Below are 24,208 nucleotides of genomic sequence, written 5' to 3'. Positions count from 1 at the left end.
AGAGTATTTAAAATTTATAACTGGTTACTAACTTGAAATAGGAGAGACGGAGAGGGAGAGGGGTGAGCAGGCGTAATTACACGTGTGTGACGCCGGTGATGTGGCATCTGAGCTAGCAGTGTGAGGTCTTAGGAGGCCCCATCCAAACTGCCTTCATAAAATAGATGGCCTATAGGCAAGTTGGTCCTGACATTTAACATGAGAGTGACCAGCCTCACTCATCCCTGAGTGGCATTACATGAGCAGTAAACCCCAACCACCCCTTCACCGGCTCAATCCGATTGGAACGCCTTAATTACCCACTAAACCACCAGACACCAAAATTTGGTTATATGGTTACCACCGAGCATAGTTAATGGTTTCCTGGTGTATAGGAAACCATTTGACTTGTCGCTCAGTGTAGAGTCACCCACAGGCAGAAGGAAGAGGAAAGAATAAAGACAGAAGAGGATGGTAGGAAAGAAGGATGGAGGAAAAGAAAGGGCAGACACACAAGAGCAGCAGTACATCAAGTGAGTGGATGGTGAGTGTCTCCATTTACCACAATCATTAGCCAGTGGATTGCGAGCCACAGCTCAGGCTGGGTAGCGTCGCATTGTGAGCCACAGCCCAGGCTGTGCTGGCTGGGTAGCGTCGCATTGTGAGCCACAGCCCAGGCTGTGCTGGCTGGGTAGCGTCGCATTGTGAGCCACAGCCCAGGCTGTGCTGGCTGTGCATCACCGTTAACTACTCCACCACTACACAAACTTACGCATGGCCCTACGCAAAGGTGGAGGGAGAGAGATTTTTTTCTTTTCACCAGATGATGCCCTGGATGTTTATCTTCAAGTTTATAATAAAGATTTTATTTTTTTATTTTTTTATACTACTCCCCTGCGTAAACTTACTCATGGCCCTACACAAAGATGAAGAGAGAGAGAGAGATTTTTTTTTTTTCACCAGATTATGCCCTGGATGTGTATCTTCAAGTTTATAATAAAAAAAAAAAAAAAAAAAAAAAAAAAATTTGTGCACCATTGGGTGGGATAAAGAAAAGGTGAGTGTGCAATCCATGGGTTAAAATCATGTTAAAATAATATTTGAATGGTTGTGTAAGAATTACATAATGTATATGTAAAGGCTGCCCTCAGAAATTCACAGTAGATGATATTGCATATCAATGATCATCATAGGAACATAAGCCCTGTTGTAAATGGGGGCAACTTGTAATACAGTAAGACCTCACTATGACAGACTAAATGGGGCCCAAACCATTCCGAAAAATGTGAAATTCCGATAAAAGCGACATCTAGATTTCCCCCTGCTAATCCGGACTTTTTCCGATATATAAGACATTAGTCTGGATCACATGAATGGATTTTAAACTTTTGACTACCATTGTGGTATTGTACTGTGTTATAACTTCACTACATTACTCAAATGGTATAATATCTATAATAATACTGTATAGTACACTGATAAACATGTCTTTTATTTACCTTATTATGGTGAACATAGCTGAAGTGGTCAGGCAGTCCAGACTGCTTCTGGCTTTATCAGACTTTTTCCCATATATAGGAATTTAGTCCGGTAGCTCCTCGAGTCCGATAAAAGCGAATTCTGGTCTATTGGAGTCCGTCATATCGAGGTTTTACTGTAGTTTTTTCTGCACTCTAGGGTTAGGTTCTGTTAAGTATTTAAGCATAAACACCTTCCTGATATACGGGAAACTATTTGGCTTGCCTCTCTGTATTGAGCTACCTGTAGGTAGTGCTAATTTAAGTTATCAGAAGTTTATTTTTGTTGCAGGCTTATTGTATCAGCATTGTGTGGAGATGTTACAAGTATCTCATGCTGAAAGCTCAAGCTGGGCGATCAGTGCTTCGATACTTAGGTGGGATGTCCGGAAATGTTGACCAAGAGAGCCAAACCCTGGTTGTGGGCCAAGACCTTCCAGACTACGACACAGCCATGGCAGACCCACAGTACAGGTATGTCGGTGTTTACATTCAGTATAGTTGGTTTATTTTCACATGACAGAAGTGGGCCATTCTGACAGTTGAAGAATAAATTATGGTTGTACAATATGAAATCTGTAAGTTTTACTTATGAGATAGGAATGAGTTTCCTGGTTTACTAGTGAAGATGATTTTCCAGTTGACTATACTTATCAGTGAACATTTTATTTACTGAGTGGCATGTCCTTAGTTGGCTGCCACCACCCCCAGCACACCGATTTATCGTGCATTTTTGGTGCGTCCAATCTAATCTCTATACGTGAATTGGAATGAAATGGATCTGGACAACTCGTGAAATACTTATCGGGATTGCTTAGCTAGGAATGCTAAAGTGGTGTGTGGTGTGGCAAGAACAACAACAAAGAAGAAAGGTACTGCATGGTGGGATGAAGAGGTTAACAGAGCAGTGGAGATAAAGAGGGAGAAGTGGATAAAGTGGATACAGGACAGACGTTCAACTGAAATAAGAATTGAATATATTAAGAGCCAGGAGCATGTAAATAGACTAGTGAAGAGGAAAAAGAAGGTGATCAATAATGATCTAGGAAGAAAAATGAATGCAAATTACTCTTGAGTTTTTCCGGAAAGAGGTGTGGAACTGTAGAAGTGACAGCAGAAAGAAATATGAAAGTGTGAGGGATGTAAGTGGTAGATTATTAACCCATGGGGATGAAGTAAGGACCAGATGGAAAGAATATTTTGAAAGTCTGATGAATGGGAATGGAGAGAGCAGAGCAGCTGTAAACATGATTTATTTCGGGAATGAACAGAGAAGGCATGCAGTGCCAGGAAACATGGCATGCAGAAGTGAAGAATGCAGTGAAATGGCTGATAAAGGAGAAAGTAGCTGGTATTGATGAGGTATATGCAGAGATGATTAAGTGTAGTGGAGAAAGCTGAATGAAGTGCTTGTTGGAAATATGTAAGAAGGCATGGATGGGTGAAACTGCACCAGCAGAGTGGAAAAAGGCTGTGATTGCACTCCTGTACAAAAACAAAGTGAGCAGGTGAGTGCAAGAAGTATCGTGGCATAAGTTTAATGAATGTTGTAGGGAAGATATATGGAAGTATTATTATAGGGAAAGTAAGAGAGATATCACAAGGCTTAGTAAGTGACGAACAGGGTGGCTTTAGGAGTGGCAGAGGATGTGTGGATCAAATATTTGCAGTGAGACAGATTGTGGAGAAGGCTTGTAAGAAGGACTATGAGGTGTTTATGGCATTTATGGAAAAAGCATACGCTAAGTAAACTGAGAAGGATTGTGGAATGTTTTGCATGTGTATGGTGTAGATGATAAGCTGCTAGGTGCTGTTAAGAGTTTTTATGATGGTAGTGTGGCATGTTTAAAGGTAAATGGGCACTTAATTGAATGGTTCATGATCAATGTAGGCATGTGACAAGCATGTTGTGATGTCCTCGTAGTTGTTCAGTATACAGTAGTCCCTCATTTATCCAGACGCTCGGTATCCGGACATGTTCATTATCCAGATGCTGCACCTTGGCTCTATTAAACTATTATCCGAATTTACTTGCTATTATCGGTTTCGTTTTTAAAGGCTCCAACATGCTTGCATGTGTCGGCCTTGGTCACCTAATGGCGGCTCTTCATGCTGCACGATCCATTGCAGCCTCCCTATTTAGTCCCTTAACCCTGAGGTCACACTTATTGACCTCGTCCCATGTCTTTCCCAGTCTACCCCTCATAACCCCACCCCCAATTAACACTTCTCACCTTCCTCACCCAATTATCATCCCCCATCCTCTCCACATGTCCAGACCATCTCAATCTACCTTTCCTCATCACAACACCAATACACTCCAGTCCCATCCTACCTCTCAACTCTTCCATCGTAAACCCAGCCCCTCCAGGCCTTGGACGCAGGGACGCACTGCACATCCACCTAATCATTGTCATTTCTGTACGTCTGAGCTGGCGAATATCTTCCTCCTTCACTGCCCAGGTCTCACTACCATACAGCATTACACTCCTAACACATGCTGCATACAAAGACCCCTTAGCACGTAGGGAGAGTCCTCTCAGTGCAAGGAGAGGCAAGAGCTCCCTGAACTTCTTCCAACCACTTCTCACCCTAGCCACAGAGCTAGCTCCAGCCCCACCTCCAGCACACAACATGTTTCCCAAATAACAAAACTCTTCCACACACTCAAGAGATTCACCAGCAAGTTCAATCCTTTTACGTCTGACAATCTCCACCTGCTCACCCCGACACGCCGTACACATAAAATCAGCATCATCTCGCAGTCTACCTCTGATACCACTACATCTCTTATGCACCCACTTATCACACACACTGCACAAGATGGAATTACTTCCCACGCCCTTGTGGCAAACTGCACATGGCCACTCTCCCTCGTCTTTGACAGTACCGCCACCAACCCTAGATATCATCACTTTTGTTTTATCTGCATTTACCCTTAAACCCTTGTGCCCCATACCATCTCTTCACTTCCTAAACCTTTCCTCCGCCTCCCTTTCGTTCTCTGCAATCAACACCAAATCATCAGCATACAACAACTCCCACGGGAGTCCGTTTCTAAAGTCACGTGAAAGGGCTTCAAGTACCATGATAAACAACATGGGACTCAAGACTGACCCCTGATGCACACCAACATTCAGGGAAAACTCATCACTCAAATCTCCATTCACTCTTACCTGGGTGTGAGCACCCACATACATAGCCATAACCACCCTAACCAGCCACTCCTCCAAGCCAAGCTTTCTCATTGCCCACTTCACCATCTCTCTAGGGACTCTGTCAAAGGCCTTTTCCAAATCAACAAAAACAAAATACAGATCCCTTCTCCTACCAATATATTTTTCCTGAAACTGATGAACAATGAATATAGCATCAGTGGTCCCCCTACCTGGCATAAACCCCAAGAACTTCGGCCAGCCAGCCAGCCAACATGTTTAAACATTTGATATCGTGGCCACTGGGCTCAATCCGTGAACGGGAAGTAGTCTGTAACCCACAACCAGAGTTAAAATGTCCATCCGCCCCTGTACTCAATGGTCAAAGCCACGCGCACGTCCTATCACTCCCAGTGAACCTCCATCACACAAGTCATACAACTGTAACCCACAAGCGGTGTCAAAACGCCCACGTGCATCCCCACAGAATAGCCAGTATCACACGGCTTACAGGCTAAGTCTTTTCCAACTGCCACTGCCATCGAATACATACCGCAAGCCATGAGAACATGTTCAGCGACAGCAGCTGTCCGCCTCTCTACCAAATGTTGAAAGTCCCCCGGTCACTGTGAGTTGTGTTTACACATGGCCACTTGGTGTCTAACAGACTGCAAGCCATGAGTAAATGTACGGTAAAAGTGCCTGTCTTCCAGTTGACAGAAGGGGGAGAATCCTGCCCACATCTTTGCTTCTCCCCCCCTCCCGTCCCTCCTCCATGCCCTCCCTGCTCCCTCCTCACTCCCTCAGTCCCTACTCTCCTCCGTGGTGATAACACCGACTTGCGAGTTTTCACATTTTTTTGCGATTTATTTGACTACTATTAGTCATATCAAATTTTGCAGAGTCCACGAGAAAGCCATGAAATTCTGCATCAAGACATTTTCCTAACTCTTGGGAGGTGCTGATAAAATTTTGCACTAGGATAGTGGGAAGTTATATGAAGGCAAGTTTTACTCCTGAATACTTTATTCACACTGCATTTCTGTTTTTTTACTTATCAGTTTTATGTATTTTTATTAGCTTACTTTATAGTATAAACACCAGCAAAAATGATACTATACCATTTATACCAATACAATCAATTTCCACTAGCATATTTGGCCGTGGAATTTTTTTTTTTGAGCCCCGGGAGCAATCACTCGTCACAGATAACTAATTTTCAAACTGTCTTCAGGCATTTTGTGGATTTTTGTTGGTTTTGCATTATTTTCTTGATGTTTACCATTAATATGGATAATCCTTTGTGTGTTTTGATGTCTCACTATGGCAGAATGACTGGAAAACAGTGCCAAAATTACGAGGGGTACTGTACATACATTAGTGGACAGGTCAAGTGGTTTTTGGTTTTAAGTGTTGTTTGTTCATGGTTTTCTTGGTGATTAGCATTAATATGGATAATCCTATGTGTGTGTTGATGTCTCAGTATGGCAGAATGACCGGAAAACAATGCCAAAATTAGGAGTGGTACTGTACATAATAGTAGTGTATAGGCCGGGTGTTGTTAGTTAATTATCAGCTAACATAAAGCGGAACAACAACTCGCCATTATATACAGTATGTGGATGGCGTTTTAATCAGTACTAAGTATAAATATTTGAAGGCCTAAAATAAATATTCTGAGAACTTAGCTGTGGTGTTGGTGGTATTAATTGCAGAAAGATGGCTGATTGTTGGAGAGGGTATGAGCCACGTATGTTTACTATCTAGTGGCAGGTTGATAACTAAACTGTCTGTTGGCAGTGAGAGAACTGTACTCTCTGGTGTGAGGGAGAGAACTGAACAGCTTCGAGCATGAAGTACTGTAAATTAAATTAAACTTATCATTACTGAATATATAACTAAATATGTTGTTTTCTCCATGACCAGATTTATCTCCAGTGATAAATAAAATCTTACCCAAATTACTTACTACAAGAATTTATTTACAAAGAAATGTGCTGTCATGGGCGGGAAATTCAAACCCGAAATCCATGACATACTCCCCCGCCCAAAATATATACAATATTGACAACTGTCCCGTCCCAATCAGGGTACGCCATAGTTGGGAGGAACCGAGGGCAGTTCGACGTAATGTCCTAACCGGGGCATCACATCGGTCATTTACGGGTGTAGGGAGGTGTTGGGTAGTGCCAGTTCGGCTGTTATTTTCTTTCACTTCTAGATCAATTTCTAGTGGATACAGCTTAACCACTGGTCTTGTCGTCAAACTGGTGCTGCTGGACTACCCTACATTCTTGATCAGGACCACGTAACAGATTGATGACCCGACCTAGTCACCATAGAAGTCGAGGCCCGTCGTCGTGTATCAGCATGACATCCCCAACTTGAGGTGCTGCCTTCCCTTTCTTGTACAGTAAAAGTCCAATATTTCGGCATCCAATTCCCCGGCAAATCTGACATTTCGGCAGTTTTGAGAAATAGTCCCATTTACGAAAATCTCCGATCGTTCGGCAAATTCTCCGATTTTTTTCGTCAGTCTTGAAATTCTCCATGAGGCTCGCCAGCTAGCTACCCGCCTTTACCCGCCTTAGTGAGTGAGATAGTGAAAGTGATGGAACGAGTCTACCACTGCCATGAAGCTCAGAGGCTAGCTCTTTCTCCTATAGCATAAAGAGAGGACAAACATGTAGTGAGACTAGCATGGGAAAGAGAATCTGTTTCGCCATTCTTCCGAGTTGTTGCTGTGCTGCTGCCGACTTCTCTTGATTCTTCTGTGTGCTTTGTGAACTTCGTACCGAAATACCTCTGAAATTACTATTCGAGTGTGCTGGGGACTTCTTCCAGCAGTAGCAGACTCCCATCAACCCCTTCTATTGTACATATGTAAATAAGGAACCTACTATAAGTTTAGGTAAGTGCATGTGAACTTGTAGGCCTACTGTACCATTACATTTATATACAGTATGTTCACTAATTTCTTTATTTTTCATATTCATGTACAGTATAGTACTGTATTCATTACAGTATTGTACAGTATCAAACAGTATACAGTACTCTTTCCAAACACATTTGTAATGATATGAGTAATGATGATAGTGTTCACCGAAACATATAAGGTACTGAGTGGGTAGGGTTTTCGATAATTCGGCAATTTTGATATTTCGGCACTTGCCTGGTCCCATAGATGCCGAAAAATCGGACTTCTGCTGTATGTCAGTTAACGATGTTGCTCCCTGAGTGATATTAGGTAGTCAGTGGTCCATCTCCTCCACAGATCTCGTGAAATCTTTGTCACATACAGGAGACATCTGTTTATTCCCGAATTAGTCCGCCAGATGATGTCCATGAGATTGTCATCCCAGACTTCCTGTTTTGGGAACTGTCTAAGACGCCTCCCGTTAATAAGTTGTGCAGGAGTAATAGGGTGTGGATCATCAAGGTCACTATATGTATATCCAAGTGGACGGTCACTGACTGTGGTCTCGAGTTTCAGTAATACAGTATTCAGTTCTTCACGGGCTACTAAAGCTCGACCCAATACCTTTCGCAGGCCAGCCTTTGGGATGCCTATCACTCTTTCCCAGATGGCACCAACCCACGGGACTCTGGCCGGTATAAACCGCCACTCACAGTTTACTTTTACCAATTCATTCTGTAATCTTGGATGATTTTTTAACTTTCTCATCACACTGGCCCCACTTATAAATGTAGTGGCATTATCACTAATTATGAGTTCAGGGAAGCCTCTCCTGCTACAGAACCGATGGAAGGCATAAATGAAGGACTCACAGGAGAGGTTTGACACCGTCTCACTGTGTATTGCCCTAGTAACTGCACAGGTAAACAAGCCTACATATAATTTTCCTACAGTACCCCTTTTTTTAATGGGTAGAGTGCCTGTGTAGTCCACTCCAGTCACTTGAAATGGATTCACTTTCTGAACCCTAAAGTAGGGTAATGACAGAGCCTGTACATCACTATATGGGGCACCTTGTAACCTTTTACAAGTTATACATTTTCTTAAAATCTTCTTTACAACTTGTCTGATCCTAGGAATAAAAATTTTTTGTCTTATGTAGCTTACAACATAACTTACTGCACTATGGCTACACACCTTTTGGCAGTACTCAGAAAGGAGAGACGCTAACCTGTGTTTACTAGGTATTAGGATAGGGTACTGTGCTTCATCCTTTAAGTCCGACAACTGTAACCTACCCTTACAACACAACAGCCCACCGTCCATATAGAGGCCTAACTGCTTCACAACATTACTTGGTGTGCCTTTTCCAGTGGACAAATAATGGTAATCCTCAGGATACTCATTCATTTGAGCTAACTTAATCATTACTGATTCTGCTGTCCTTAATTCCGGCATTGTCAAATAAGCCGGCATTGCCTCATGTTTTCCTTGTCTCCTGTCTTTCAGTGTTTTGATAAATTTCAATACCCATGCCATCACATGCCTTGTCTTCACGTAAAAACCATACCGGTCCCAATTCAATATGGCAGGAAGGGTTACCGATACTGGCAGTGACAAGGTCTCTTCAAGGAGACAACCTGCGGTGGTGTCCCCAATTGCCTCAAAAGGACCATTTTCTGGCCACATATTTTGCTGAGGTAGCCATGTGGGCCCTCCCCACCACAAAGATGAACTTATTAAGAATGCATGTGACGTCCCTTTGGAAACCATATCACTTGGGTTGTCCTTTGTAGACTATCTATCTATATACCTAAGCTGCTTCCCCCAAGGAAAGGGAGGTAGCCGAGACAGGACGACACACTCCCCATTTACTCATCCATTCAAACACATTCATTCGCATCTTAGCCCCAAAGGGGAGAACGGACAGATCCTCACTGCACCACACCGCACAAGGGTCAATTGCGCAATGCAATCAGTGACATCCGCAGCAGGGCCCGACAGCAGAGCTGGTTTATCCCTGCCACATCATAACAGACTCATCCCCTTACCCGCACCTGACCTGAAATAGCTGATCAGACCAAATACGGGAGGATATCTCCTCAGAGCTGCGTCATCACTTATTCATTCACAATTTCTCTCCATTTATTTCTGTCGCACAGCCACTCTTCCTTGCTCAACAGACATCCCTCTCTCATCCAGCGCTCTCTTCACACTGTCCATCCATCCTGTTCGTGGTCTTCCTCTCAGCCTTACACCTCTCACATCAGATCTGGTTATCTTTTTCACCAATCGCTCATTATCCATTCTCTCCATATGCCCAAACCATCGCAGCACCCTCTGCTCAACTCTACCAGCCATCTCCCGAACAACTCCAGTTCTCCTTCGCACTTCATCATTCTGCACTCGATCCATACGCGTCACTCCACACATACTCCTCAGACACCTCATCTCCATTACATTCAAACTTTTCCTCTCTGCTACACCCATATTCCATGTTTCAGCCCCATATAATGCAGTCGGTACCACAACACCCTCATACAGCCTTCTCTTTACATCCATTCTGAGCAGACAACATCTAAACACTTTTTTCATTCCTCCCAGCACCTTTCCTACTTCATTTATTCTAAACTTCAGTTCTGCATCTATTCTTCCATCCACAGCAACATGTGACCCTAGATACTTAAAACACTCTACCTCAAGCAACCCGCCATTCAAAACTATATTCATCCCCCTACCATCTACCAACCTCGTACACTTCATCACTTTACTCTTATTCTCATTTACTTTCAATTTCCTCCTTTCACACACCCTTCCAAACACCCTTTGTAGACACATAACGAAATTTAGCATCAGGGACTAATGCCTTTATTTCATCAGTTCTGTTCTGAACATATACTGGCAACGGTTTTTTACTAGACAACCAGAATAGGGTTATCTGGCTCTCCGTCCAGAGGTATATATTTTCTATGCTTAACTCGTCCGCATAGGCCTCATAAATATACTTAGCGAGACGAGCTGCTAGCATGTCAGCAGTCAGTTCTAATTTTGGTACAGTGAGGGGTTTAATGGGTGCTACTTTGGCCTTTGCCATAGCTAATCTACTACTTCCCTCACTGACTAAGTAGGCTGCTACACCTTAAGCAGTGGTGCTTGCGTCATTAAAAAGATGCAGCATGACCTTTTTACTATCAGTGACTTGGTGGGGAAATACAATATTTGTACTGTTAATCATATCCTCATATATCCCCTGCCATTCAGCCTCCATATCTTCTGGTACGGGGACATCCCACCCACATTCAATACGCCACAGATCTTGCACAAATTTTCTTGCACGGATGGTCACTGGCAATAATACTCCCAGAGGGTCAAACACACCTGCAGTTATGCTCAACACCTCACGTTTTGTCACTACTGTGGGTCTGCTTTCATGTCCCTTGACCTGCAACATATCCATATCAGTTTGCCAATTAATGCCAGGTACCTTTACCTTGTCCTGAACTTCAGAAGCCAATCCCTTTAGGTGGAGTAGCTTCCGCAATTTCACACTGTTTGTTACCCACTCTCTTAAGGACAAATTGGCACTTGAAAATACTCTCAGGGCATCCCAACACAATTGTTGTAAAGCATCCTCATCTTCATCTGTTCCTTGCAGATTGTCAATTTACAACCCTTTCCTTAATTTATCAGTCAAGGCTTTATCCTCCTGAACCACTGATATTTATTTTTGTATGGTTGCATTCAAGAGGAATTGGGAACAAGTGGCTCCAGACAACACTGCCTTGAACCTATATATCAAGTAAAGGCTATTTAGATTTAAAAGTTCAACAGGCCAAAGAAATCTAGTGGCATCCCTATCCCTTTCAGATAACCCCATCATAAGAAATGCTTTCTTGATGTCACTCATCCAGGCAAAACAATGACACCGAAAGCGCAACAATATCTGTGTGAGGTCATTAACCAAAGATGGGCCTGCTAGCAGTCATTCAGACTGTATGCCTTCTCATTCTCTCTAGCTGAACAATCAAACACTAATTGTTGTTGTTATCTTTAGTGACACCATGATGAGCTAGATAGTGTAAAGGATGTCCTACCAGACTCTTGTCCTCCACCTTTTCTAAGAATGCTCTTTCTAATTGATCCTGGGTGACTTTACTATACTGTTTGCAATAGTTGGGATCCTTTGTGAATTTACGCTGCAAACCTCTTAATCTGCCCAAGGCTAACTTAAAATTATCAGGTAACGTATTAACGTTTTCTTTCCACGGTAATTCTACAACATATTGTCCCTATTCTTTGGAATATTGCACCGTTTCATAGAAGTTAGCTAATACCTTCTCTCCCTTCTTATCGGTCTCATTGGGACTAATAACTGTGTGAACTAATTCCCATAGAGCTGTCAGATCCTTGATTTCTGGAGTAGCATTCCTTCCATCATTATTTGCTAACTCCATTATCGGATCTACTGCCAGTTTCAGAACAGCTACCAGCTCTACATGAGTACCTTCTTCTTCTGACCAATAAGTGCCACTCAGTGTATAACCATAAATTGTGGGAAACAAAAGTATGCGTCCTTCCATTATATAGCCAGCGTGTACAAAGTGGTAATAAAAGTCCGCCCCAGTCAGCAGTTCAACCATATCCCCACTAGTGACACTTGGATCTGCTAACTTGTAAACCCGAGCCTTCAGATCCTGGACATTATATTGCAGCCCCTTTCCTGGCTTATAGTTAGGTAGTTCGTCTACAACCACCACCCTTAACGTGCGCACTTTTCTACAATGGCGGTAAAACAACTCCACTACGTCATACTCATCACTACCCCTAGAGCAGTTGTAAACGTTCCTTTCTCATCTTGTTTACCTTTGTTTGTTAAACTTGATCTTTGAATAAAGGTACACTGTGAACACTGATCCAGTAAAGCTCTAACTTTGTTCTGCTGGCCCGTTTGAGTAACCAATGGAATCTGAATCATTGGCAGCAACACTGCATTACAACTTGAAGCCACAGTCATTGTCACTGTTGGTTCATGGGTTACTGTTTGTTCATGGGGTTCAGAACGAGAAGTCGGACATAAATAGTTGTAGTGTTTCTACTGGCAATATCGACATGGCCTTACCTTGGGATTTGTACAACCCTGACTACCATGATCTGCCGACAAACACCCGAGACACAGCTTCAATTGCTTTGCTCTCTTTAATTTTGCCTTCTTTGTTTTATACTTTGCACACTTAGCCCAAAAATGTCCTGGTTTAAAATACAATTTACATCCATTCCTGTTTCACTTGCTTCACTGCATATGCTGCTGTAGCGGTCGCACCCAAATGTTCCAAGGGATTCTGTTTTCTTTCAGTATTACACATTTCCGTCTTTAGCACACGAATGTAATCATCTACATCCAACCACTTCTTTAGTTCACGTTTGATCACTTCCGAAAGTGTACTAAGGAGTTTATTATGCAACAAAACAGCACAAATTTCACTCAGAGTCACTCCCATTGCATGTAGTGATTCTAACGCACATTCAAAGGATGCAGAAAAGTCTTTTAGTGCATTCACTTTGTGAGCTGGAGGAGGTAAATTACATAATTTTGCAATGTGAGCAGGCTTAATGCGATCTTCTTGACCATAGGTATTCTTTAAAACTGTGACTGCTGATTCATAACTAGCTGCTGCCAAACTGAATCCACTAATAATTCAGAGTGCTTCACCACTTAATTGTCCCTTAAGATATGTGCATTTTTGGATGTCTGTCAGATCTGTTCGGGAGTGCACACTACAGTCAAATAGCTCCCAAAAACCCAACCACTGAATCGGATCACCATCAAATATTGGCAGTTTCAGAGATGGTAATTTAATTTCTGTTGCTTTCCGACTCTCTGCCTGTTCTTGCACTACCGAGTCCTTGGCGGGTAATTCCAGAGCACTCTCCAATTCTATCAAGTGTCTGTTGACCTTATTAACATATTCCATATCACTGACCACTTCTCCTTGTAGGTCTTCATCAAGATATAATTCATACAACTCCTGATTGTAAGACTAGATTTTAGTGAGGATCTTCTCAATCGTCACATTCATTCCTTTGATATCATGAACGGTTGCGGCATGTTCTATAAATTCTGTCAAGTTAGTGGTCAGTTTAGTAATGGCTTCCTTTTTTGGCTGCTCTAAGCCTCTTTAAAGATTTAATTTTATCCATTTTTTACAATATATAGGCCAATCAAGTGAAAGAAGATGACGGCAAATGCAGATTTTACGTTAAATGTAGTCTTTCATGGGCGAATCCAAATAAAAATAAAATGAAATAAAACTCAGCCAAATTTCTATATTAAAATTTTGACAAATAATTTGTCAAGCCTCTGTGAGGGTAGTATGTTAGGCAGTCCAGGATATCAAACCCCAAACCCCCTCACAAGGAGCTTGTTGCCCAAGAAAGCAACACACACTGTCCAGAAGACCATCCAACACTCTTTTGATGCCTGGTGCATCCAGGCACATGAAACTTGCGGACATAAAAGGCTGGAGCATCATCTGGAAACTGCACCGGACGATCTAGCGGGAATCTCTGGACATATGAATGCCCAGAGAAGGCTACTTTCTTCAAAGGGGACGGATAATCTACTGGGGAGGGTTCAAACCCTACCCCGACACCCCCAGAACCCTGCGCATCCTCCCCTGGTGCTCCACCCAACATATGGTTGATCGCCGGCACAGCAACAAACAGTGCTCCGCTATCGCACCTGCAACCCCCTATTATTTATCACTAGATATAATCCTGGTCACGGCATCAATTTATGTTAGTTATTATTACTGTAGGGGGTCTTAATTATCAACTAACATAAAGCGGAACAACAACTCACCATTATATACAGTATGTGGATGGCATTTTAATCAGTACTCGGTATAAATATTTGAAGGCCTAAAATAAATATTCAGAGTACTTAGCTGTGGTGTTGGTGGTATTAATTGCAGAAAGATGGCTGATTGTTGGAGAGGGTTTGAGGCACGTATGTTTACTATCTAGTGGCAGGTTGAGAACTAAACTGTCTGGTGACAGTGAGAGAACTGTACTCTCTGGTGTTAGGGAGAGAACTGAACAGCTTCGTGCATTAAGTACTGTAAATTAAATTAAACTTATCATTACTGAATATATAACTAAATAATGTTGTTTTCTCCATGACCAGATTTATCTCTAGTGATAAATAATATTTTACCCAAATTATTTACTACAAGAATTTATTTACAAAGAAATGTGCTGTCTATCTATCTATTGCCAGACGCCTCAATCCCGTTTGGGGTGGCCACAAACAAATCGCCTCCAAGTCGCCCTGTCCCCCCGCCATTTCACTGCCCTTCTCCCAACTCACACCCCCCTCTCTCATATACCTCTCCACCCCATCCCTCCATCTCATCCTCGGCCTCCCCCTCCCTCTTCCCCCCTCCACCTCACTCACATACACTCTCTTCGTCAGTCTTTCACCCTCCATCCTCTCCACATGGCCAAACCACCTAAGTGTGTTCCTCATAACGCTTCCTATCACATCCACACCACAACGGTCCTTTATATCCTCATTCGTCAGCCTGTCTCTCCATGTGACTCCACAGGCTCCTCTTAACTCATTTCCACTGCTCTCACTCTTGACTTGTGTCCTTCCAACAACGTCCAAGCTTCACTTCCGTACGTTAGAGTTGGTATCACAGTACTGTCATGTAGTAACTTTTTCACTTCCATGCTCACTTCCCTGTTTCTTATCACTGCTTTCAAAGAACCAGCAACCTTTCTTCCCTGCTGTACCCTTTCAAGCACTTCACCCTCCAAACCTCCATCCTTACTCATCACACTACCCAAGTACTGTACTTAAACGTACTCACATTTTCCAATTCCTCACCATCCAACCTCGCTGTACATTCACTGACTTCACCTCTCTCAAATGTGCTGTCGTGGGCAGGAAATTCAAACCCGAAATCCACGATGGGTGTTTCTTGGTTTTCAGTGTTTTTTTTTTTTTTCATGTTTTTCTTGGTGTTTAGCATTACTTTGGATATTCCTATGTGTGCATTGATGTCTAAATATGGCAGATTGACCAGGAAACAGTCCCAAAATTTGGAGGGGTACTGTACATACAGTCATGTATAGGTCGGGTGTTTTTTGGTTTTTAGTTTTTTTATATTATTATTATTATTATTATTTTTATTTATTTTTTTTTTTTTTTGGCATTACTTTGGATATTCCTATGTGTATTTTGCTGTCTAAATATGGCAGATTGACCTGAAAACAGTGCCAAAATTAGGAGGGGTACTGTACATCCAGTGTTGTATAGGTAGGGTGTTTTTTGGTTGCCAGTGGTTTTCTGCATGGTTTTCTTGGTGTTGAAAATCAAAACCTACCCACTCAGTACCTTAAATATATTGGTGAACACTGTCACCACTACTTATGGTATTACAACTGTGTTTGGAGAGAGTACTGTATACTGTACAATACTGCAATCAGTACAGTACACTACCTGATTCTGAATTATATATATAAATTAGTGAACACATACAAGTGTAATGACACAGTAGGCCTACAAGTCGGATAACACTTCCTGGATGGCCGAAATGATACGGAATATTACCTACCAGCTCAGTACATCACTTGTATTGGTGAACTCATCACTACTTATATTATTACAAATATGTTTGGAGCGAGTACTGTATACAGTACTTCTTCCAAACACAGAATAAAATAGTCGGAAAATTGCATAAAATAAAGTGAAGGAATATGAATTGGTAAGGTCTTTCTGATGAAAGTTTAACATACATTTAGCACTCATTCTTTTCTTCATTTTTTTGTTTACATGTGAAAGGGAGAGTATTGATGGAAATAGTAATGTATTCCATTAACCCCCTAATAACCTCCGGCATTGAACAACCCTTTACAGTACCGATGTCAGTGATGTCGAGTTAGTGGGCTATGAAAAAATTGTGAACAATTATGGGAATGGGACGAAGATCACTGGTATGTTTACACGACTTTACGCTACGATTCCAAACAGTCAGGGGGTCGGTTAATCTCCGATGTCTTCGCCCATTTGGTAAATGCACTGTAACTTTGTAATTTCTCCCGTGAATCATAGCGAATCATAGAATGGGTTTAGGAAGCTAAATAACACATTGTTAGGTGCGCCAGACGATTATCTTCACATCTTTAAGAAAATGGAAGAAATTTAATCTCCCTCTGAGTACATAAGAGTATGTTTCTTCCATTCTTCTGAAATCAATTTATTTTTCTTACAGATTTGAAGTTAATCGTCTGGCTCACCTGTCAATGTGTTATTTAGCTTCCTACCATGCTATGACTTGCTATGAGTCACGGAAAAATTGGTAAAGTTATGATGCATTTACCAAATGGGCGAAAACATCCGAGATTGACCGACCGCCTGACTGCTTGGAATCGTAGCGTGGAGTCGTGTAAACACACCAGTGACCTTCGTTCCCTCCCCATAATTGTTCAGTTTTCTTTATAGCTCACACCAACTTGACATCACTGACATCAGTACGGTAAAGGGTTGTTCAGTGCCGGAGGTTATTAAGGGGTTAATGGGATATATTACTGTTTGCATCAATACTCTCTCTTTCACATTAAACACAAAAACGACCAAAAGAATGAGCGCTAAATGTACGTTTAACTTTCATCAGAGAGACCTTAGCAGTTCATATTCTTCCAGTTTATTTTTAAGTATTTTTCTGACTTTAGGTTAGGTTAGGTTTATTTAAATTATTAGGTACAGTTAAACTTCTGTTAGGTTAGGCTTAGTTAACCCTTTAACCGCGGGTATTGTTTTGGTCTGACTGTCCTCTCCCGCGGGGGTTTCAGCCAAATGTAAACAAACCTTTACACCTTAATAACTCTGCACAGAATAAAGCTAGAGAAAAAAATAAGGTACCATTAGAAAGTACTAACCTTCAGCTTTCCATTGATGTAGGTTTCATGACTTTGTTGACTTTCACGGGACGGGCAGTGCCGTTAGAAGTGAGGGGTGTAAAATCACTATTTTTCGCTCACACATCATTACCTTCGCTCATACACCATTACCAAATGCCAACCTCATTCTGATAATAATACTATAAACATATATGAACACTGCACATACGATAAACACCCACTCTGTGTTCACTGAGGCAGGTAAAAGGCACTGTAATTACCTGCACTTCACTGCCACATCAGCGGTGTTGTAATCACTATTTTTCGCTCACACACCATTACCAAATGCCAACCTCATTCTGATAATAATACTATAAACATATATGAACACTGCACATACGATAAACACCCACTCTGTGTTCACTGAGGCAGGTAAAAGGCACTGTAATTGCCTGCACTTCACTGCCACATCAGCGGTGTTGTAATCACTATTTTTCGCTCACACACCATTACCAAATGCCAATCACATTCTGATAATAATACTATAAACATATATGAACACTGCACATACGATAAACACCCACTCTGTGTTCACTGAGACAGGTAAAAGGCACTGTAATTGCCTGCACTTCACTGCCACATCAACATGTGTTGTCACTCACACAGCTGGACAGATACTGATGCGCGCTTGGTCAGGGGTGGGGTGGGGGGCCCAGGGGGTGGGAGGTGGGGCCCTAGGGGGGGGAAGAGGGAGGTGGGGGTCGGCTGGAGTGAAAGAACTTAATAGCTACTCTCCCTTGAAACAATTGGCGCACGGAAAAAACGCGGGGTATTCAAAATATTCACAAACGTTCGAGAATGACACCCGCGGTTTGGTCCAGTTTTTGCAACGTCATTCTGGAATGACACCCGCGGTTAAAGGGTTAAACAGGACAGTCCCTTCCACCATTATGCTGAGGAATAAAAATACTAGAGCTGTCACAGCCGTACAGCTAAACACAACGGGGAAACTGATTTAACAAGCAACATTTATTTATGGGTAATGCATTACAGTATCAGTGGTTCATGGGCTACGCAATTACCGGTAAATGTCATTTTCAGGAAGGCTTCAAGAATGAAAGAATTTCAAGAATTAACGAGGGGACTTGGAACGTAACCCTCGCTAATTTGATGGGAGTGGTACTTGTACTGTATGATACTGTGCAGTATTGTAATCAATACAGTACTATACCTGAATCTGAAAAAATATAGAAATTAATGAGCATACAGAAGTGTAATGAAACATTAGGCCTACAAGTCACAGATAACACTGCCTGGACTGCCGAGATGATTCCGGACATCTGCCGAACAATCAAAGATTTTTGTAAATGGGACCATTTCTCAAAACTGCCGAAATGTCAGATCTACCCAATAATCAGCTGCCAAATAATAGGACTTTTACTGTATATATATGAATACAGTATATATATATATATATATATATATATATATATATATATATATACAGTAGAACCTCTTTGGTCCGGACCCCTTGATCCGGACTTCTGTTAATTCGGACAAAATTTAAAAATAATAAGCTCCCAAAATATGTTGAAAGTAATTTTAAAGTCATTTTCAGTATCGGCGCGGAAAGTGATCGTCATTCGTTTAGTCTCGGATCACGCTAGGTCGCAACATGGGCGCCTGTTTAAACACACGCTATCATTCATTCCATCAACTAGTTCACCAACCATTTATATTTTTACGCAGTATTTCAAAAGTTAATCCTCCTTACCATGCCCCTTAATGCAAATGTAGCTTCATGAATAAAGGTGTTAAAAGGAGGAGTTTGCTTACACAAAAATGGGTCAGATTATTCTGCAGTGTTTAATGATTACTGTAGGTTATTTTTTGTACTTACATGTGCTTTACTTGTACATCAAACATTAGCGTCTTGCCCATATGGGCGTTATCAATATGTCGAAGATGACAATGTATTTTTTGCCTACATAAGTTTTATTTTTATTCCAAATATTACAGTTAATTAATTTTTTTTTTTTTGCCAACACGGGCCTTAATCACTTACTACAATTTAAAATGTAGGCTAGATTTTTGTCATGCCCTTACCTGTAAATTATGCAATACAAAACTGTCGTACATGATTAGTTTGGTTATTTTAGTATCCTTTCATCTTTTGCAGTTACGTAGGGTTGACATATGCCACATATGTTAATAATTAACAAACATACCATATGTAGACAGTTTTTGATATGAACTGGAGATTACCCCGATGGTCCGGACAATCTGCTAATTCAGACAACCCTTCCCCCCATATCGTCCGAATGAGAGAGGTTCTACTGTATATATATATACATATATATACAGTAGAACCTCTCTCATTCGGACGATATGGGGGGAAGGGCTGTCCGAATTAGCAGATAGTCCGGACCATCAGGGTAATCTCCAGTTCATACCAAAAACTATCTACATATGGTATGTTTGTTAATTATTAACATATGTTGCATATGTCAACCCTACATAACTCCAAAAGATGAAAGGATACTAAAATAACCAAACTAATCATGTACGATAGTTTTGTATTGCATAATTTACGGGTAAGGCCATGACAAGAAACTAGCCTACATTTTAAATTGTAGTAAGTGAATAAGGCCCGTGCAGGCAAAAAAATGCATTAATTAGTTAACTGTAATATTTGGAATAAAAATAAAACTTATGTAGGCAAAAAATACATTGTCATCTTTGGCATATTGATAACGCCCATATGGGCAAGAAGCTAATGTTTGATGTACAAGTAAAGTACATTTGAGTACAAAAAATAACCTACAGTAATAACTAAACACTGCAGAATATTCTGACCCATTTTTGTGTAAGCAAACTCCTCCTTACACCTTTATTCATTACAGAAGCTACACTTGCATTAAGGGGCATGGTAAGGAGGATTAACTTTTGAAATACAGCTTAAAAATATTAGTGGTTGGTGAACTAGTTGATGGAGCGAATGCTAGCATGTGTTTAAACAGGCGCCCATTTTGAGACCTAGCGTGATCCGAGACTAAACGAATGATGATCGCTTTCCGCGCCGATACTGAAAATGACTTTAGAATTACTTTCAACATATTTTTGGAGCTTATTATTTTTAAATTTTGTCCGAATTAACAGAAGTCCGGATTAAAGGGGTCCGGACCAAAGAGGTTCTACTGTATATGGAATGTGGGAAGTTTGAGGGGAAGAGCGGGGAAAGTCGTTGAGGCATTCAGTAGGAGGTGGGTGGATGTGGCGTGTTTGCAGGAAGTCTGGTACAGGGGTGGATCAGCCAGAAAGATTGCTGGGAAGGACTGTTGCTATAAGTTGTTTTGGCAAGGGGGGACAGATGGATTTGGATTTTTTTTTTTTTTTTTTTTTTTTTTTTTAATGCGAGGAAGAAGGAACCAAAGGCCATGAGCCCGCAGTTTTACAGTTCCCTCCAAGAGAAAAACAAAATACAATATAGAGCCAAATTCAAGATCCGATCATTTTGAGATGCCTGGACACACTGCGTTTGAAAGACTGGAGATCATAGGCAGCAGGAAATACAGACAGAGGGAGACAGTTCCAGAGCTGACCTGTTGCATAAATGAAAGACTGGGAGTAACGGTTAACTCTTGCATTAGAGAGTTGGACAGAAAAAGGACGAGAGTTTGCTGCCAGACGGGTGCTACGCTCCCGTCGTAGAGGTGGAGGAATGCAAGCAGACAGTTCAGAGGAGCAGTGACCATTAAAGTAGCGATAGAAAAGAGATAAAGATGCAACAGTGCAGCGAAGAGACAGAGGTTGAAGGGAGTCAGTAAGAGGAGGAGAGTTAATGAGACGAAAAGCCTTTGACTCCACCCTATTGAGAAGAGCTGTATGTGGTGTGATGGTTGCGGAGAAATGGGTGGAATATGTTATGAATGTTATGAGAGTAAGCGATAGGATATTGGTTGTGAAAATTCTGTTCGGTAGAAGGATAGCTGCGATTATATCAGCATAAGCTTCACAGGCAGGATTGGATGAAGCAGAGAAAGATAGATTTTGGGATGATTTAATACATTGATGAGATAGTGGTTTTGGGAGGGGACTTAAATGGTCATGTAGGTGAAGCAGCACAAGGTTATGAAGGAGTGCATGGGGAATGTGCATATGGTATAAGGAATGAAGAAGGGGAAAGGATACTTGAGTTTGGGGAGGCAATGGACATGATTGTGTGCAACACATATTTTAGGAAAAGAGACAGTAGGTTAATTACATATGAGTCTGAGGGAAATAGCAGTCAGATAGATTATTTTCTGGTTAGGAGGGCCGATAGGAGGTTAATGAGGGATGTTAAAGTTATGGGAAATGAGGAGTGTGTGCAGCAGCACAAACTATTGATTTGTGATACGGTGCTTAATGAACGAGTGAAGAAAAAGAGGACTTATGTACCTAGGAGGAAAATATGGAAGCTGAAAAACCAAATAGTAAGGGATGCCTTCTATAGCAAGTTGAGGAGAGTGATGGCTGAACAGGGAGCTGTAGACAGAGGCGTTAATGAACAGTACAGAGCCCTCAAGAACAATCTCTTGAGAGTTACTGATGTAACATGCGGTTGGACAAGAGGATCGCCAAGACATAAAATAACTTGGTGGTGGGATGAGGGTGTAGAAGCTGCAGTTAAGGAGAAAAGAAGGCTTTTCCGGGAATGGAAGAAGGGTGGTAGCAAAGAGAAATATTTGGCTGCCAAGCGTAAGGCTAGAAGAGAGGTATACAGGGCAAAGTCTGAGGCACAGAGACTTTTACTTGACAACCTAAATCATGGGGAAAGGAAAAATATGATATTTAGGGTGGCAGGTCAGGTGAAGAGGGATAATCGGGATATTATAGGTGAGCAGTGTGTGAAGAACGATGAAGGAAGGGTAGTGGTGAACAATGAGGATATTAAAGATGCATGGAGAGAGCATCATAACCGGTTGTTGAATGAGGAGTTTGACTGGGACAGAGAAGGTTTGGAGCCAGCAGATCCAGTGTCTGGCCCTTGGCCTTTGATTGATGATGCTACTGTGAGTGAGGCAATAGGCAGGATGAAGGTGGGGAAGGCAGCAGGTGTGTCTGGGTTGACTGCCGAAATGTTGAAGGCCTCAGGTGATATAGGGGTGAAGTTAGTCACTGACCTGATAAATAGGATTGTTTATGAATGTGTTGTCCCAGATGATTGGCTGAAGAGTAATTGTAAATGTGTATAAAGGGAAGGGTGATGCCCTGGAAAGAGGAAATTATAGAAGTATAAAGCTTTTAGATCAGATAATGAAGGTAATGGAGAGAGTTTTAGAAGGTATGATTAGAGAAAGAGTGAATATTGATGAGATGCAGTTCGGGTTTATGACAGGTAAGGGGACCACTGATGCCATATTCATTGTTCGACAGCTTCAGGAAAAATATATTGGTAGGAGAAAGGATCTGTATTTTGTTTTTGTTGATTTGGAAAAGGCCTTTGACAGAGTCCCTAGAGAGGTGGTGAAGTGGGCAATGAGAAAGCTTGGCTTGGAGGAGTGGCTGGTTAGGGTGGTTATGGCTATGTATGTGGGTGCTCACACCCAGGTAAGAGTGAATGGAGATTTGAGAGATGGGTTTTCCGTGAATGTTGGTGTGCATCAGGGGTCAGTTTTGAGTCCCATGTTGTTTTTCATGGTACTTGAAGCCCTTTCACGTGACTTTAGAGACGGACTCCCATGGGAGTTGTTGTATGCTGATGATTTGGTGTTGATTGCAGAGAACAAAAGGGAGGTGGAAGAAAGGTTTAGGAAGTGGAGAGATGGTTTGGGGCACAAGGGCTTAAGGGTAAATGCAGATAAAACAAAAGTGATGATATCTAGGGTTGGTGGCGGTACCATCAAAGACGAGGGAGAGTGGCCATGTGCAGTTTGCCACAAGGGCGTGGGAATTAATTCCATCTTGTGCGGTGTTTGTGATAAATGGGTGCATAAAAGATGTAGTGGTATCAGAGATAGACTGCGAGATACCGCTGGTTTTATGTGTACGGCGTGTCAGGGAGAGCAGGTGGAGATTGTCAGATGTGAAAGAATTGAACTTGCTGGTGAATCTCTTGAGTGTGTGGAAGAGAGCTTCCTGGATAAGGGAAAATATAAAAGTAGAGGATGTAATCACTACAATTTAAAAAAATAATAATAATGAAAAAAAAAATGGGTGTGGGCAGGTCATGTCCTACTTAGAACAGATAACTAGTGGACAACCAAGGTCACTGAACGGCAACCAAGAGATGGAATGAGAGGAAGAGGTAGACAGATGACAAGATGGCGGGATGAGATTTGGAGATTTGATGGGATAGGTTGGAACAGGCTAACAGCCAATAGGCCAGAATGCAAAAAAGATGGGAGCGGTCTTTGTCCTGCTGTGGACTGACTCAGGCTGATGGTGGTTGTGATGATGATGATGATATTGAAAAGAACTAATGCTAAATGGAGAATTATTGATTATACTTATGTGGGTGCTGTAGTGGGAACTTGATGATCAATACTGCTATTATTCAGTTAACAGACAGCCCTCATTGTGTGTTCCAGAATACAACTTTTTTCCATTCAGGTTTTGCGTGAATTAGGGCAAACTGGCAACTTAGCTTTCCAGGTAACTGTGAAGTTTTTGTAAGCATTCTTTTTGTACTGTGAGTTTGGTAGAAGAAATGAATGTAAAAAATGGTTGCATGTGATTTATGACACTATATTGTG

At 41.7% G+C, this 24,208-nt stretch overlaps 1 protein-coding gene across 1 annotated transcript in view; it reads left to right on the top strand.

Moving 5' to 3' along the window:
* Nucleotides 1-24,208, top strand: part of LOC145392487 (uncharacterized) — an 80,204-nt gene that overhangs the window by 52,880 nt on the left and 3,116 nt on the right. The window contains exon 8 of the mRNA XM_080266881.1: nt 1,789-1,970. Within this exon, the coding sequence (XP_080123007.1) occupies nt 1,789-1,970 (182 nt within the window). The remainder of the gene's footprint in view (nt 1-1,788; nt 1,971-24,208) is intronic.

Source organism: Coenobita brevimanus, chromosome 22 (genome assembly GCF_032717465.1).
Source record: "Coenobita brevimanus isolate Jiangsu-jjx chromosome 22, ASM3271746v2, whole genome shotgun sequence".
Taxonomy (NCBI): domain Eukaryota; kingdom Metazoa; phylum Arthropoda; class Malacostraca; order Decapoda; family Coenobitidae; genus Coenobita; species Coenobita brevimanus.
This window is presented reverse-complemented; position numbering and strand designations above follow the sequence as displayed.